A 19332-nucleotide genomic window follows, 5' to 3' on the forward strand; every position below is an offset into this window, starting at 1 on the left:
GCCTTTCTTTAGTTACTTGTTGTCATTTTCATTGTATTTCCAAGAATCTAAGACAGATACTTTATGAGTTTAAAATGTAAGAGATACGTATCAATTTTTCCAGAGAAACAATGTTGACTGCAGGCGTATTTGTCTGCGCTAATAATGGTGTTATGACTCTGTGATGACTGTTCAAAACTGTCTGAAAGTGTTGAATTAATTCTGCTAGCTGTGGGCATAATTTAATATATTAAATTGTTGGAATGGTGATTTTGCACCCTGACATTCAAGACTTGTGCTACAGAAATAGATGGCATGGAGAGCAACTACAGTACATCCTCTGAGAGCCCAGAGGGCATTTGCGTTGGTACATATTTGTGACTTATGACCTTGTTTTATTTTATTAATTTTACAATGGGCTTAAATAACCCTGACTGCCCCGTGGAGAATGCTTTTTCTACTCTGACATTTGATAAATTACTCCTTAAAAATCACGGCATAACTAAAAAGCATCCCTGAAATGGATGCAAGAAAGTAACCCTTATGTCGTGCGGTGCAATTGTTTTGACAGTTTACCAGAGATAAGAACTATTTCTAGGTGTTATCCATTGGTGAAGCATCTTCATTAGTCAAAAAGCGTGGGCGGGACTCTTGCTCTCTGCAGCTAGTCAAAGAGAAAGGCAATAAAGGGAGGCAGGAGCTGCACTTGCCCGACGAGCGTTACTGCCGTCCTGCTACACTACAGTAATCACTGCCCCCGGATCTGCGAGAAATACACAGGGACTCCTCATCAATGTAACTCCGGTCCGTCCGAAACTGCGCCGTTTACCTGGATAAGTCCATCCCGACGAGAAGAAAGAAAGGAAAGGCAGACTGCGAGCGGGAGAGTCGACGTAACATTGTGAAGGAAAAGAGAAGAATATGATTTTCAAGCAGCACTTGATCTTCATCCTTTACAGCCTCTGTGCAAACGTCGTTAAAGGTGAGCGCTGGTTGCTGCTGGATAGACGGGCGTGGTGTGCGGGGAGGGGGTCGGTTGCGTGAAGTGTGAAGATCACAGGCCATATGATGCTGTGGCACTTGAGTTCAAGTATTCAATTCAAATAGAGTTCATTTGCCTTGTAAAATGATGTGTGTGTGTATGTGTGTGTGTGCGTGTGTGTGTGTGTGTGTGTGTGTGTGTGTGTGTGCGCGCAGCAGCTTTGACCAGAGGACCGCCGTCGTCTGCTGTCAGATCCGACTGTGCTGGAATGAGAAGTTGGATTGTGCGGTGCTACGAAAAGCAGAATGCGGCTGCACAAGTTTTTTTGTTTTTTGTTTCCCCCCCCGGATTGGAGGCAACTTGTGTGTTGTCCTTCCTTTAATTTTAAGTGGCAGATGAAACATCACGCTGCAGATAAGTCGCCTGCAGCCAAGCTCGCCTTTGTCTGCCCATCCAGTAACGTTCCCTTGAGCTGACACACAGAGAGGTTACAAACATCTGGCTTGGCGTGCGTCTCATTTGTGTGTGTGGGGGGGGGGGCTGGATGTAATTCAGTATTTCAAGTCGGGTCACTCACGTTCATTTACATATTTTCACATTATGAGTGAATCTGTGTCCAAAAAGTCATCGATGTGTCAGTGACTGCGTTTGACTTGCGCTCCAGTTTGCGCACAGTGTATAAGTGTTTGTAGGATGTGTGTGTGCGTGTGTGTGTGTGTGTGTGTGTGCGTGCAGATGTGCGGACACATTTCTCCGGGGGTATCAGTGTGCATTACTGACGGCGCACACGTCATATAGTCGCTTTTAAAGTTGCGCTGCTCGGATCAAACGCAGGTAAGAGTCCGTGTGTCATGTCTCCCCGCAGCCAGGCGTCCGTGTTTCCTGGTGACAAACCCCTCAACTCCCCGCTGACCGTCCCGCTCTTGGACATGCTTGCGCAGCCACCGCCCTGTAGGCGACAGGCGCTCAGACGTGTAACGCCTAAAGCTGGAGGGGCTTGTCAGAAACTACGGAGAAAAAAAATACATAAAATGCAGCAATTACTGAATTATTTAGGTATATGAGTCAATAGCTGGATAGATAAATAAATACACAGATAGAAGAGAGAGAAAGAAAAGAGAAATTGCTTAATCCATTCTAAGTTAATAGAGTATATTTCTTTTGAAATGTAGAACCCAACAACTACAACAACCAACATGCAATTTTAAATCATTAAGAACTCAAGCGACTCATTTAATTTTCACAATCCTCACAGAAACAATCCACTCGTCTGAGTGCTATCATAGTGTCAGACACGGCTCACCGTGGCTCTCTTACTTTTATTTCAGGCGTCAGAGTAAGAGAACACACCAGTGACATGTGGTGAGGTTCATGGCTGGTGAGGCACTGACTTCATCATAATCAGATGGAGATGTTTACAGACATATAAACCTACGGTGTATCTTAGTCACCACTTAATAAACAACAGTGATTGTGTTATTTTTAAAGTCTCATAGCAGAATTATTTAAACACACAGACTGTAACACACAAATAAGCACATTTGATTATAAAACTTATGTTGTTACCTACACGTTTTTTATTAGTTTTGCTTACTTATAGATGAAGTCCATGCGCAGCTCCTGAACAAAAGCATCGAAAAAAATTTATGTTGAGATATGTAATCCTCCAGTTTTATAGTAAGGCAAGGTGAGTGGAAAACAAATGATGGCTGCACTGTAGTGGCTGACTATACATTAGATTGTAGTTTACTACAGCCGAGGAAGAAGAATTCTCGGCCAATCCCTGGGACCACCAGCGCCCCCTACCATGAAGCACGAGAACTGCGTGCCTCACCCTGCCTTTCCCCAGTGGTTTCATGACCGCTCACTTCAAGAGAGTTACACACATAGTTGTTGATAAAAAAAACTGTGCATTATACACATTATCTAAATTATGGAAATTTAGTTAATAGAGCAAACGTGTTTGAACATTTTTATAGCGACATATTGAAAGAAAGCATTACGATCTCATTGCGTAGCTTTCAAGCACAGCTAGCCGAGCCATTGTGCAATCCATGGTGAGGCCCGGCTGGCTGGTGCCTCACCGCAGCTCTCTTCTCAGTATTTTAGCAGTAAATGTGAAAGTTCAGCGATTTTGAGTAAATATAATGTAAAATTGGTGATGTTAAACGAAAAATCCCCAGCTATATATTTGAATAAGCTCACTTGAAAACCTCGCGCTTCCGGCATCCCTGAAGTTCGGGCCACTAGTCGAATTAACTCTGGTCTTCACATTTGTCCATGTCTCTGTGCCGTGCCTCACCTGCCTCCCCTGACCACAATTCATTGGAATACACAGGTTTTTTTTAATTTTTATTTAAATGAGTTTGACTTGTTAATTTCTCTTTATAATTACCATTTTCTGCCTTGATGTGTGTTGCTTGTGGTAGTCTCTGATGTCTTTCTCCTCCTGTCTCAACCCCACACGTTAATTTTATCTCAGTGAATGTCCAGCCTGAGATGGTATTAAGTGGTATGAAAATATCTGTGACCTGATGAAACCCTGTGCCACAGACTCAAGATGTGACCTCTCAATGGTCAATCTTGCTTGTCTCAATTAATCCTAAATGGATTTGCATGTTTTTGTCGTTCATCTCTTCGAAACGATTTAGATGTAAAGTGGTAATCACATAGAATTCTTCTACAGGCTTTTTAGAATTTTTTTTTTCCTGCCAGTAAGATAAGTGCATGTCATTATTGTGTGAGCTTTAATAATGAGATATATGGAACTTGCTTTGGAAATCTTCCTACGGTGTATTTAAGGTCTCCCAGTTGTGTTGGACTTGAAATTGGCCCTGAATAACCTTTGCAGTCAAATGCTACTACAGTATTTACAACCAAATGTACAGTGCCTTGCGAAAGCATTGGCCCACCACAAGAACCTTTTGACATTTTGCCACATTTCAGGCTTCAAACTTAAAGATAACAAACTGAAACTATTTTTCGTGAATCACCAACATGTGAGACACAATCGTGAAGTGGAACCAAATTTATTCAACATTTTATATTGTGTTTACAAATAAAAAACTGAAAAGTAGGATGTATAGAAGTATTGGCCCCCTGTTCTCTCATCTCAGCTAACCGACTCCAGAAGTTCTCTGATGACTTCTGAATGATCCAATGGTGACCTAAATGACAACAATGACAAAAAGAGTACATCTGTGTGTCATTTGGTCTCACATTTACACATCTTACTTTTCAGTTTTTATTTGTAAACACAATATAAAATGTTGAATAAATTTGGTTCCACTTCACGATTGTGTCTCACATGTTGTTGACTCTTGAAAAATATTTTCAGTTTGTTATCTTTAAGTTTGAAGCCTGAAATGTGGCAAAATGTCAAAAAGTTTTTGGGTGGCCAATACTTTCGCAAGGCACTGTAAATATAAACAATGGTGAGAGGATGGACATAAGGTATTGGTGGCATCTTGCCGGAAAAAGTGGCAGAAAAAACATAGCAAACCTAAAATGAAGAGTTTTCTTTAATGTCTGTGTTACAAGAGAATCACAAGCATGGAGTGATTTGTCAGTGTCTCAGCTTTTCATTGTTAGGCACATAAAAATATCTACCATGTGATCTTAGAAGATATTTGAATGAAATAGTTCAAATTGATAGTGTGTTTTGGAAAATGATTTAATCTAATATATTCCATGAGCTTCAATGAATGATCATTATTGAAAGGCACCAGTTTGGCCCCATAAATGCAGTCATATTGGAAGCTGGAGAAACAAGGTGTTTCCTCTGTCAAGCCTCCATCCGAAGTAAAGAGACATAAACATACTGTAGCTGTCATTTGTAACCATGTGGAATGACCTGACATCTCTTCCTCCAGTAACCAAACACCTAACATTATCATGAGAAACACTAAACACTGCTACTGTTAGCCGTCTTCTTACTGACAGCTGTCAAATACAATGTTAATACTGGCAAAATTAGGCTGTACTTGCTCTGCCATTCATGTGTGACCAGTTAATTGCTGCGGTAAATAGCAATTATCTACATATCCATGTGGAAGACGCTGATCATGCACACAGAGTGACGGTATGTAGCTGCATGGGTGAACAGGCTTACCCAGTCATCTGGGCCAAAACAAATGATTGGAGGGCTTTAATACAGACCAATGACAGTCACTAATGCATGCTTGCCTTTTTTCTTGTTTTTTTTTTTTTTTTGTAAACCAACTGATCGCTTCCTTGGAGCATCATTAGCTAAAGCAATAGTAGTAAAAGTATTAGATGGAAAGCAGAATGCCAGGTCATATTACCAGGAAGAAGGCATAGAAAGTTTTATCTACTTGTCCAAGAGCTGTGCTAATATAGTGCCGACTTCAAGGGCTACTTTAAATATTTATACTATTTGCTTGAAGTTTAGAATCATGAACTAAATGGCCCAGGGCAGTGTAGAAACAGTAAGATATGAAAAAAAGCACACACAAAAAAAATTCTCACTGAAATAGTGAGTTTCTAACCTGGATTGGGATAAGGATCTGTTCCAAATCATTCATTGACCATTATCACAAACGTATGGCAGATTTTTAAACTTAAAGTTAGAACAGTGGTTTTGGATCTGTAGAAAATATCCTTATTCTGTTGTGTGTATCTCAATCTGCACTAAACCATTGCTTAACATTTCACAGAATGTAATTCAAATGTGAAACTAGTTTCTGAAATATTTTGCTTGCTAACAGATAAACAAACCAACAAATGAGACTGAAAGCGTAACCTCCTTTGCAAAGGTAATCTGGTGCATGCATCTCCTGTGCGGTAACAGCTTAATCGACGGTTAAATTGCAGAGCGCTGCATCACACACTGCAGTGATACTGTGGACAAGACATCAGCCTCAGCAACTCGGTTCATGCTCAATAATACTGAGCGTAATTTCATGCAGGCTCATCCTTCTTTAAACAACTACACTATTAGTATTTAGCCTAAATGCATTGCCAGATTTTTAAATAAAGCTGCAGTCTATGGAGTGAGACGCTACCTAAATATTTAATATGCTGTAGTGACAGGACAGTTACTCTTTGTTGAGGTTCTGTTTATCCATTCTTTCCTCTGTGTTGTGAGGCCTGCATTGTGCTTCTGCTCTGAGTAGGAGGTCCTGTGTTGTGCCCATATGTGCAACAGTGGGAACTTATGTCTGTTAGGTGTTGATGTATCACTGCATCACCATCATCACAGCATATTTTAACAAAGGCAGCTAATTCAGACACGTGGCGGACGAGTCGGGATTACTTAATAGTACCACAGACATATTATTTATATTAATTAGTTATGATTTTGGCTGTGCTTGCTCTCTTTGCAGGATTGTGGGGTGTTTTGTCGGGGATATGTTTGGTGATTTCTTTTTCTATGTTGACCAGAGTAACCCTTTTTTGCGTTAACATACCTTCCACTGAAGAGTTTAATTTCTTTCCATCTTACACAGTCCAAGAAAACTCCTACATCAGCAAGAGGATTTTTTTGTTTTGTTTTGTTTTTGTTTGATTAAGGATGCTTTTGCCATTTCTTCTCTTGTCAGACATGTTGGCAAACAAAGCCTGCAGGTGACATTTATGCTGGTGTGTGTTTGACCATAACATGGGAGGGCAGTAATGAGAGGGGCAAAGCATGGGAACAATTTACAGTGACTGTCTAACTGCTCCAGCTTTCAAACTTACATCAAAAGCATTGATTTTAGCCATAAGAGGAAAAATAGACAAAAAAGAAGATAGAGGATGAGTAATTCCCTCCTGACATGACATTAATTGATATAAAAAATGTCCTCACCTCCTTTCCTCCCGAATTTTGGCTTATAGGAAGATCATGTTAGGGATAACGATCTTGTTTCAATTATGAAAATGGCTCAGTAAAGATGTTGTGCACCAGGAGGTAACAGTATGTTGTACCATTACGTCATGCCCACAAATTGTTTGCATATATAAGAATGCATACATTTTTAGAAAATTCTTTGTTTTAAAAATATGTTTTCACTTACATTTATCTGGATGCTTCTGTCATTCAAATGTTACATATTATATAACAATGTAGGACTGGGTAATTATCGATCGCTGGGGGAGAAAAGCTGATTATGATCACATACATACACAAATATGTTCCTACACACACACACACACACACACACACACACACACACACACACACACACACACACACACACACACACACACACACACACACACACACACACACACACACACCTAAACATGGCTGTTGAATGACTGTTGTCTGCTCTGCCCGATCAAAGCGATGGAGGAATCTGCATCAAACTCATTTCATTAAAATCCCCTTCAGATAAATTAAAAAGTCCTGTCTTGTCACTGCTTTACTTGACCTGAAAATATTCAACAAATCAAACTGAAATGCATATGAAATAGAACAATATTTGTTGTCGGTTTGCATGGAGTTAGAATCCCGCATAGTGTATGACAAAATCCAATCATGTTTCTAACAACAATGTAAAATATTTATTATAAACTCAGTGGAGTTTCACTGAATCAAGATTTAAGTCAGAATTTAGCCTTCCTGCAGTTGTCTGGAGTAGAAGCCACATGGTGTATTATAAAATGCATGCAGGAGTAACCATTTCTACCATTAAAATTCTTCAGTCCAGCACCAGCTTTCTCAAGAATGGGACAGTGGGCATATATATGTGACTAATTGCCATACCTGAACAGCTGACTTCTCATTTTGAATGTCCATGAAGATGGCAGTTGGTGGGCTTCTTGGGTCTTTTATGTGAAAATGGAAGTCTGTTTCAGTTTGGATCTGGAGTGTTTTGAAATCTCTTACAAATGCATACATAACAGAGACAAGCATAAGCGAACCCCTAAATGTCACACATTGTGAGACGCGGGGAGTCTGTTAGATACATGCATGGGCACATCTCCTGCGGGTTGGTATAATTACGCAGCAGGAATAAGCTGGCAGAGCTGAGGGCAAGGTATGGTAGAGGACAGCAGGCACATAACAGGGTACCTGCTCCTCGATGATGAGGGTTAACTTGTACCTGTACAATGTCTCCCAGCCATGTTCTGGCTGTGGTGCTATGCCGCGTAGCTCTGCAATTGAATAATCCAGTAAAGGGGACAAATGTGTCTAAAAGCACCACTGCTGCCATGCTTGCTTTCTGTTGACAGATATACATCTGTAGGGATAAGCCTCAAGCCAGAAGCAAATGTGCTCAGAGATGTGGGAAACAGGCTTAAAGATTAGCTAGCAGCTCACTGCCCCTACTACGCTGTATGCTGTCAGTCTCTCTTTGCCACGCATACCGCCGTAGCAGTTTTAGCCACCTTGCCACCTTTGAGTGGGTTTATAAATGATGTATTTTAAGAGCAATTACGGTATTAAAGATTATTACGTCAAGCTTCAAAGCGGTGATGTATTGTAATTTTGACCTGCATTCGAATGAAAGAGATTAAGAGATTTTTCTGCTTGCGAACCAACCCATCTCCAAGGTACTCCTGGTAAGTTTAATGCCACAATCAGTTCCACCTGAAAGTGGTTAAAGCAATTGTGCTTACATCAATCTGCAGGTCTTGAAGAGCTACCTGTGTTCACACATTGTAAGGAATTTGCATGTGTTCCTGTGATCTTAGACAGCTGAGTCAATATATCTCTGCTGAAACTGAAAACACGAGCGTGACTACTTTGTCCTCAAGCAGCGGCAGATATTCTGTTCACAACATAAGAAGAGCTGTTGTATTTTTCAGGTTTTACACTTGAGAATGACCTCAGGGTGGTGATAATTATTTACTTTTTTTTAATACTGCACTGCCACTCACTGTACTGCATTTTTCGGTAAATGCAGATGAAGTATGCAGACAACAAAAAAAAACAGAGCTGGGGACCCACAATTCAGATCTGTTTCACCGAAACCAATAAGTCTCCTATAAAAATAAGATAACTGATCACGTTTTCATCTCCATTAAGTATCTCAGTCTGCTCTTACTTCGTAATGTATTCATCTCCTCTGTACAGGTTCAGTGTTCTTGTTGGCTTGCATCCTTGACGCACATTTTTTGACAGAGACGCAAGATCATCAGACAACTTGCATCCCTGGGACGCAAGCTTGCAATACTTGCAATACTTGCAATAAAAAAATCGATGCTACCTTTTCCGCGATATAATATTTGGGAAAAAATGCACTTCCGTTCAACAAAAATATTCACAATTTATCCATTTCTCCACTTAAATTTTGAACCTGAAAAACGCCGTTGTGTTTTGATCTCGCGCGAGTTTCTGGTCATGAGACTCATCCGCTTGATTCAGCCTTATTAAAATCAACCAAGGGTGCCATGGTGGTGCAGTGGGTAGCGCTGTCACCGCACAGCAAGGAGTTTGCATGTTCTGTCTGCATGGGTTCTCTCCGAGTTCTCCGCCTTCCTCCCACCTCCAAAAACATGTGCTTCAGGTTAACTGGCCAGTCCCAAATTGCCCGTAGGTGTGAGGGCATGAGTGCATGTTTGTTTGCGTCTCTGTGTGGTTCTGCGGCACACTGGCATCGCACCTGGAGTTTCTGCTGCCTCATTTTCTCAGTCAGCGGGGATAGACGGATGAAGTGGTTGTGACAATGAGTGAATGAATAAAATCGACCAAACGGCAACACGACGTCTGCTCACTTTACACGCTGCAGTGAGAGAGCGACGAGTTAGTCTCTCATTATCACCATGCCTACGAAAAAAAAGCAAAAGTTGGAGAAAACCAAAGTGACAGTGAGTGCTTTCCTGAATAAAAAACTAGAGTTAATGAAAAGAAAGAGACAGACATTACTGTGGACAGTATGGAAGAAGATGCAGAAGCGAAAACCAGCAAAAATCCGAACATTTGTACTGCAATGGACAAATTTTTTTCTGTGGGTGATTCTTGGCTAAATGTCAGCACCCAAGACAAAATGCAGCTGACAAAAAAAGTGTGTGGAGAAGGCACTGTCAGCTTGGTGAATATATGAATTAGAGTCAAAAGAAAATATTGAGTAAAAAGCAAAAGGGAAAAAAAACTGTATTAGATCTTTCTTTATTTGTTAAACTGTTTTATTTTTCAGAATGACCACCAGGCTGTAACATTTTGAAAACAATATTGTAATTTTTCTGTTTGTTCCTTTTTACTGAAACAGTTATTATGTCGTTATTGATAAAAAATGTTAAAATTAAGGGTTTGTTATATTTTTATATTGTTCTATTGGCAAAACTTAATCCTTGCGTACGGCTTCTACTGTATATTCTGTTATTACTTTTGAGATGCATAAATGTCATGTTGGGATGCACAAATTCTTGTTGAAGCGCACTCCAGGGATACTTTCTTGAGGTAAAATGAACTCTGCAGGTTTAATATTTCTGGTGTTATGTTAAAACTCTAACAGCCTACTAGAAATGGTACTGCAAGTTACAATCTTGTTGTTCTTAAAATACAAAAAGGAGTGAACAGTCTACATTGTGTGACTCAGGTGACATCATGAGCACTGACCACATACAGCATTCGTTCTTTGTTAGGTCTTTTTTGTATTTCACAATATTAATTCAGCAAAAAATGGTTGTGTATTACCAGCTATATTAATCTAATATCTAACTAAAATAATATCCAATACTGTAATAGAAATTATCAGTCTGATGTGCAATGTACGTATATGTCCAATGATGTACTGTATAAGTCAAGGTAATCACGGCTCGGTAAGTGTGCCTTGTTAGTGAATAATAACACATTATATCATGCAACGAAAATCCAATATTTTTTAATCATAGAAGTGTATGAGTTTATTTTTGTTCAAATAACCCTGCTAGCATATATATAACCATTGCAGTACACAGAAGTAAAAAAGTTACTACTTTTTTTACAAACCTGAAGCTTGAACAAATTATATTTAACTCTCAGCTGTATTTTGTCTTTCTAGGTAGTAATTTATGTAAGGCATTTAGGTGTCCATGACTTTCTATATTTGTCAATTTGGTAGAGTCTTACTGTTGCTTTTTTCAGTCACTGATGATGTATCCATATTTATATAGACTCTACCACTGAAGCCTGAAGTCTTGAACAGTAAATAATAGCCATAGAGAAGCAAGAGTATGCTTGCTATTTTGATACAGTATGCTATATAAACATAAAACATGAAAACAAAAAAAAAGCTTACTTTAATAGAATCTGCAGAGAATAAAATGAACAACATTTCCAATTGATGTTTTGATGGATGAGCTCGGGCTGTGCTGTTACATAGAAGGCATGTGTTCTGTGAGAGCTTTATGCAGTCCCTCCATTTCAGTATCGTGCGTGAAATGAAGCCTATACTTCATTTTCTGTCCGTTTGCAGCGTTGACCTTTACCAATCTCTTTTGGCTCTCATCTCTGTTGAGGTGGGCTTTGTGCCCGTCTATGGATGAGACTCTGAATCTCATTTAGCCCCTGCGATTATCTCTTTTCTCCTCTTGCTGTAGTCCTTATAAACAAAGTTAACATTTTTTTACCCAGAAATGACAGCTTAACACCATTCTATCACTCAGAAATTACATAACCTGTTATGGCATTTATTCCAGTTATGTCTCCTTTGTTTTGTTGCCTTTTTACTGCTGCATGGTCCTGAGCTGTTCTGAATGTCCTAAGAGAAGCGAAAGACATCGTGAAATCTTTCTTATTGTATTAAGAAGTAATTGTGTTAATGCAAATGAAAGAAGTGTTGAGTACAGAATGCCAACACTGAAGTAGTAAGATATCACCCTGTGATGTCATTATTGATGCCATTTCTGCTGCCACTATACATTTTTGGGAGGATTCCAAAGGAAATGATTGACTATCAGTGGTGCTCTCCAACCAAACACCTAGCAGCCTGACCAGAAGTCAGAGCATGTTTTGACTTATGTCCGGGACTTTTGCCAGTGCACAAACAAAGCTGCAATTTGGGCTGAAAAATGATGAGTCTGTGTGCATTGTTGTTTGAATTTATTCACATATGCAGAGTGAAACAAACGTTCAGTTCACACGTACTTTCTTTTCTGCTGTTTTGATTGTACAGGGCTTCAATAATGACTTTCATTAAATTCACATTTAATGAAATTACTGCATTTGTTGTACTTAGTTTTTTCTAGCGGTGATTATAAATTTTTGATTGATTATAATATTTAATCAGAGTGATCTGCTTTCATTAATCCACATCAATCAATACTAGTATTGATTTACTTCAGTTGGTGTTGGACAAAATTTTTTTTGCCAGATTGATTTTAGGGATCAAAAAGTGTTTTGTGTAACATCTCAGCTTGGTTTTGATGGCTTCTTAATTAGAAGTAGAACCTTCTCATAAAAGGTCTCAGGCAGTGCTTGTCACCAAGTGACTATTATGTTAATTATATTTGTCAGAGGATAAGAAATTTCACTGTACCTGCATGACTCCAGCAATGTTTCTAAATTTGCCAGCCTGTCACATTCAGCAGATGTTAGCATGTCTAAGTCGTGCTTCTGCTGTGTCAGCTTTGCCTCCAGTGGGTCAAAAGTTGAATTCCTGGACGTGGGCACATCTTGGATGAGTGACTTCTATTCTTGACAATCGGGGGCTTGTTGAAGTTTCAGCCCTGCTGTGTTGGAAATTTTTTATTTTGTGACATTTGTCTAATGCATGAACACAGCTTAGCTTTGCACATCTGTATGATGTGTGATGTGCATTACATGGAGTAGACTGTCCTCATATTGCAAGTGTGATGGAAAAGAACACCGTCTTGTTGCGCTTGTGTGTGAATGTTTTAAATCCACAACACTGGTTTATTCCAATTTCCATCTGAAACTTGACTTTACTCATCGAGTTTTCCAGATTAATCACAACACACATGCTGCTTTAAAATGGTCTATTTTTTATGTATTCAAACAGAAATGCCATCAGTCTCACACAGTAAAAAGGATTTTGCAGCATTGGGGTGTTTGCGCATAAAGCCTTTTCAGTTGAGTAGTCAGGCTGGACGTCTGAGCTCCAGATAAAGGAGGCTCTGTTGCACTATCTTTAGAAATTTGATAGCTCACTGAAACAAGTCATGCATTTCATAGACTTGTAAGAAACAAATCATGGCAGATGTACTTATTCATTCATATTTATAGTTTGCATTTTATGGTTTTATGATTGGATATCCTGTTTTCCACAATACAAAATAAAAGATCCTGGAAATAAACAAAAAATAATGAAAGTCAAACCTTCTCAGGGCAGATTGTTGGCTCATAAAAGAGGGTAGAAATCACTTGTTGCCACTAAAATGAATATTCTCAGCGCACTGAATCCCTCTCAAGGTCCGGAGGAGCTGTGGACTCCTTCAACAGGATGCAGGCAATTGCAGCTGGCAGGTCACCTGGTCATCAAAGATGGACAATGTCATTGTCTGCAGACAACTTTAAGACTTTAATTTCTCATTAAACAAATTTGTGAGACAACTCAGAAGAACTGAAGGAAAAACGTCAACTTAAAATGTGGACACCGTTCAACTTAACCAAGAGAAGGCCAATTAAAAGTAATTTCAAGTGTGACAGTATTTCAGAGTATTTCATGACATTTCCTCTGTGCTTCTGGTTTACTTCTATTAATTCTATTCCCCAAAGTTGTTATCATGGCAAATGATATATGCCTGAGAGCCTACTGGAAATAAAATGCAACAGGCCAACTGGTTTTATTTTCTCACAGAAATTAAATCTGACAATTATCAAAAAAAATTGTGTGTAGTTATCAGTGGTGTCTGAAGGCAGTGGAACATGCAACTGAGTCTCTGCGTCTTCAGTTGTTTAAATACAAATAAATTCAAAGCCTGTTTAATGCACTCATAATTGTCCTGCTGTGATTCATAGTAAAATTGGAGACGTCTAATAATATTAATATGTCATCAAACGGACTAAGACTTAAAATCATTTAAATACCAAAATGAACACAAAACAACAACAAGATACCCATCCCAAAGTGCTGACAAAGTGTTTTTCCTAATTTGACCAGTGAATGTGTACAAGCATCATTTGTCTGTATCTGCAAGCATTACAGTAAGAGTGGGGATTATAATGTGCACCATAAGAGACACATCATATCTTATGTAACAGTATACATATGCAAATCTGTCTGTGTAATCATCCAAAATGTATCTGAATATGTTGTAATATTTTAGCATAAGAATGAAGTTTGACATAGATGATGCCCACTGTAAGGCATGGAAAGTATATACCCTCTGTGCTGATTAGTTATTCATTTAATTACCTATTCCCACTGAAGGTATGCTGTTAACCACATCTGCTAATGCCTGTATAAATATTAAATTGTTCCTTTTATCAAAATGCGAATGTGTTCAACTGATTGATACACACACACACACACACACACACACACACACACACACACACACACACACACACACACACACACACACACACACATGCATTCTCCATCAATCTCCTATAAATGTTGACTTTGCAGTGAAAAGACCAATAGCACATACTTAAGCACATGCATGTCTCTACCCTTTATTGACTTCCTCTTTAAAGGCCTCCCATGGGTCTGTGTAGCCGGAGTGTAGATACTGAATGCAGGCATATTTGCAAGAGAAGGTGGTGGATAAAAGCACTGAAACTTATGTCCTCATAAAGAGGGATCAGCAGCCTGAACGGGAGTTGCATAACGATGCAAGAGATGCCAGTGTTGAGAGCCAGAGAGCATGCTTTGCTGAAAAAAAACAACCATAAAGCTACTATGCTGAGAACCAGAAGAGCCTAGAAAGAGAAGGAAGGCACACAAACTGCGAAAAGCATGGGGAATGTCACCAATTTAAGGTACAACTGGTGTTTTGTTCACCTGTTCTGAATGGAAAACATAAAATAGGTTAATGCAGTTTAAAAATAAAGGTTAAACTATTTCATATGAGATAACATTATAACGTATTTGCTCCATTAAATCATTTCTGATTCAGTCAGGTTAGAGTGACTTCTGGCTGAGGTGGGAAAAGAAAAGAAAGCAGAGGATATGTAAGTTAAATAGCTTAAATCCAAGTTTCAGTGAGCTCTCTCTGTTCACAGGAGCATTGCAATTTGTAAAGGTAGATTACCTCCTCTTCAGAGACTGCATTACATCAGGAGTAGTTTTTAATGGAAAGTGTTCCACCACATGCTGACTGTGAATGAGTGTGACATTCTGATGGTGTGTTCACAAGGAGCGCGCTCGGAGCAGTTTATTCTAACCCTGAAGCAATATTATTTGAGTTTGTTTTATTTTTTCAGGCATGAACTGTGCTTCCACTCTGCAAGGTGCAGACTTTATATACTACAATATCTGAAACTGGAACAAATAAGGGCTCTTAACATTACCAATCATTGGGTGCATGTATACAGCAAATCTATAGGTTTCTACGGTTCTGAAGGGGATTTATGGTGCGAGTTGAAACTTACGTCCTCATAAGTTTCAACAGACTGAATCTGCTTAAGTTGGATCCTGGAGGGAGATGTTGTACAGTCTAAAATGAAAATGTATCAAGGTAAAGGTGAGCACGAAGGTAGAGAAATAAAAGTGTATAGTAAAGGAAGGTCACCTTGCACATATTGATAGAGCAGAGCTGTGAGTATGTGAACAGTGGCATCACAAATTACAGCCTCATGTTGGACAGTTTGGATCTTGAGGGAACATTTGGTCCGACTAACACAAATGCTTCCACGCCAGTTTTCAAACATATAGAAAACACAAGCGTTGGTAATTTGGTAAGGGATAAAATGTTTTTGCTCGAGCGGGGAGGAAAAGTGCCAACTCAAAAAAAACATTTGGTCTCCCAAGAATTGGAACAGGAATCACAACGTCCATATGTACAGTATAAAAATAACTCCATGGAGGGTCAGACAAGGATAAGGACAATTTGTTACACCCCGCGAAATGGTGATGTATTGTAATTGTCAGTGTTTGTGTGTTTGTCCGTCTGTCCACCAAATAGCTTCACAATCGTTGCAGAAAGAAAAAGCACATTACTCAGGCAGCTAAGAGGATGAAAATGAGATGATGACCTTTACCTTGAGAAAACTAGGTAAAGGTCAAAATACAACTTTTGTACTCATCGTGGATTTTTGGAAGGCAGTCACATGATTCCGTACGCGCATTCTATTGGCTGACAGCATTTGGAAGTGCGCTACGTTCTGTGAGTCTCGGACTTCCATGAGACACAAAAGTTCTTTAAACAGTTGGTAAGAGTGTGGGAAAAGGTAATACAGATAGAAAGTGGTTTAATATCAGTATGGGGAGGGTTCACAAACGTTTAATTTACTGTAAATAATAAGATAAATAGTTTGTCGCTCTATCGCGGAATTCATTAATCGCCTGTGGTTCCTGGAACGCAATAACCGCAAGGAAAGGGTGTGCACTGTATACCTTTTTAGGTACACATTTCTGAAACCTGATGACATGTAATCACAAAAGAAAAAGCAACATTTTCAGGAAGCCAAAGCCACAAAAATGTGTAGGTCAGGGTAAAATGTTGAATTCAGGGGTGTCATGAGATGTTGCAGTCTCTGGCTGCCTTGTTAATGATGAAAACAGCTGAGTATATTGAGTCAAATGAGTTTCAAGTGTGATTGAAAAGCATTTTTATACTTTCTGCTTGGGGGTGTTGGGGGGGGGGGGTATCTCAGCTGACACACCCTGGACAAGTGGCTAGCTCATTCCTGGGCCACTTGAAAGACAGACATCTGATCCCAGCTACATTTACGAGGCAAGATTGCAATCAATCAATCAATCAATCAATCAATCGACCGACCGACCAACCAACCAACCAACCAACCAACCAACCAACCAACCAACCAACCAACCAACCAACCAACCAACCAACCAGCCTACCAACCAGTCAGTCAATAAAACATTCAAATAATAAATCTAACAATCAATAAAACTAATCAATTAGTCGTTTGTTTTTTAAAAAATTACCAAGAAAAAGAGTAAAATAACATCCACCAAAATTCTTCACATTTTCCCCATACAGTTTATAATAACAGAACGGATGAGCTGAAAATCAAATAAACAAACAAATCAAAACATTTATTTGGACACTTTTTCTGGTATTTATCGTCGTAAAGATAACAATCCATAATTTGACTGGAATTTATTGCCTCACAATATATTTAATCTGTGAAATAAGATACATAAAAGCAACATAGATCTGCAAACATATCACATTATGAGAGCAATATTGGTTTCAAGAGCAGGAACCAGTGGGAGCAATGGGACTACTGGACAGTAGTTTTTCTCTCAGCATGACCTTTATGTACGCTCTGGCCTCACCACAGTCATCTATAACTGTTCTCCATTACATAGCCACAGAAGATGTTTTATGTGGATTTTGCTTCTGAAATAGCAGGGTATGAAGGCAGGATGGACTCTATCAGCTCTTATAATGGTCATTCTGGAAGAACCTTGCTTTTTGTGGCCTCAGATGATTACACATCTGGTATCATCCAGCACTGCTGGTGTGAGGACGTCTGGTACCTACCGGGTGACCTTTACTACTGGAGCTGTAGCATCCCCCAGATAATGACCAGTCTGAACTCTAGGAGCAGGTTTCAGCCCCTCATAAATACAGGGACCATATGGACTTGTGGCCAAAAGCTGTGGACAGTCACTCTTCAAATGGACACTTACTTGTAGGAGGCTTTTGTGCTGTGAAAAAAGACTTGGCAATTTCACAGGTTCATGAGGACTGTGGTTTTTGCTGCTGTAGCTGTGTAAATGAACTGCTGGAAATAGCTCTCCGGAGTGTTAAGGGCTTCATCTGGGCCAGAATTCAGGGTCAGCATGTAACAGATATTGGTGAATTTATATTTTCTAATGAGGCAAGTTTACAAAATTGCAGACCAACTAGTTTTAGATAATTTCCTCTAAAATGTGATATGAAATTCAAAATGTGATTTTCAATGAGCATTCCATTAAAAAAATCTACACTGGAATAAAGTTCAAATTCTTTAATTTTTTCATATTGTTATGTCTAAATAAGATTTTTATTTGAACAGCTCAGATATTTTGAAAATGAAAATATATGTTTTTGACTTATTACCAACATTTAGTGCTTTGTTGATTTTATGAACCTGAGACAAACATTGAGAGAAGAAAGTCTGTTTGCATGTGTGAGAGCTCCCATAAATGCTAATCATCGACTGTTCATCTATCTGTGTGATTGTGCATGTGTGGGAAACCTAGATAACATCACAGCGACCGTATTTAAGCTTTTATTATTCATACAACCTTATGTACAGAGCACAATGCAGACTAGATGCAACAGAGCCACAGCTAAACTCTCTGTGACCTCATTTGCACTTGGTAAATATATCGGTATGTGGGTTATCTGTTTAATGCAAGCTGGTCAGGTTTTTGCATTTCACCTCTTTGTTGGTGTTCTGTTATCTTGATTTTTTCTGCATTGTGTGTGTGTGTGTGTGTGTGTGTGTGTGTGTGTGTGTGTGTGTGTGTGTGTGTGTGTGTGTGTGTGTGTGCGCGTGTACAGATCTCTGTCAAATGGGAGCTGAAGAAATAAAACAGAATAATAGGTAAGATAAAGGGGACATTGTATCAAAGGCATCCTTGTTACAATGTCCCTTTTAGTTTGACCATAATAATATATTTTTTTGTTATTATGGCCAAAAAATTTCTCAGTAATATCATGCATATATTTAACAAGTACATCAGCCATCCATTTAATAAATAATAATAATAATAATAGGCTACTCATAACCACAAAGGTCACAAGACAAGGATTCCGGTGAGTTTCATCAGATTGCATATTCTTAATGGAAGAAAAATGACACAAGAAAAATTTAAAAATAATATCTTTCCATGCTTGGATTTATTACATAAAAAGTAATAATGTGCAAAGTGCAAAAGTAAAGCTGATGATACTTGTAATTGTTTCTGACTTTAATCCATTCTTGGTGCTCCACTTTTCTTAGTTTCAAAACACAATCAGGATATTTTAAGGTGTTTTTTTTTTCTAAGCCCTGCACTGGGCTGATCCTGAATTACTTACACTTTTGCCAGTGGCAACACAGGAGCACTAATATGAAATGTGGGTTTTTAAGATATTCTTAGCTCTGCAAATGCTTTGTGGAATTTATCCCAGATTGACAGACTCCAGGGGGATTTTCATATTCAGTGAAACTATACCTGAAAATGTAACCCACTCCTGTTTCTTCACTTAGACACTGAGTTGACACAGAAAAGGCTTAAAGTTGAGACACATTTGATCACCTTTGCCAGACTGAAGATCAATTAATGGAAGTTCAACATTTAAACTCTTCCACACAGCCAGATAATAAGAGTATTCGTGTCTAATTAGACAGTTCTTGTTAGCCATGCAATTTCTGG

At 38.9% G+C, this 19332-nt stretch overlaps 1 protein-coding gene across 1 annotated transcript in view; it reads left to right on the plus strand.

The window, feature by feature from the left end:
- Positions 1-670: 670 nt before the first annotated feature.
- Positions 671-19332, plus strand: part of cadm2b (cell adhesion molecule 2b) — a 141003-nt gene continuing 122341 nt past the window's right edge. Inside the window, exon 1 of the mRNA XM_068317613.1 lies at positions 671-961. Coding sequence (XP_068173714.1) covers positions 901-961 — 61 coding nt within the window. The 5' untranslated portion in view covers positions 671-900. The remainder of the gene's footprint in view (positions 962-19332) is intronic.

This window comes from Antennarius striatus, chromosome 6, assembly GCF_040054535.1.
Source record: "Antennarius striatus isolate MH-2024 chromosome 6, ASM4005453v1, whole genome shotgun sequence".
In the NCBI taxonomy this organism is placed as follows: Eukaryota; Metazoa; Chordata; class Actinopteri; order Lophiiformes; family Antennariidae; genus Antennarius; species Antennarius striatus.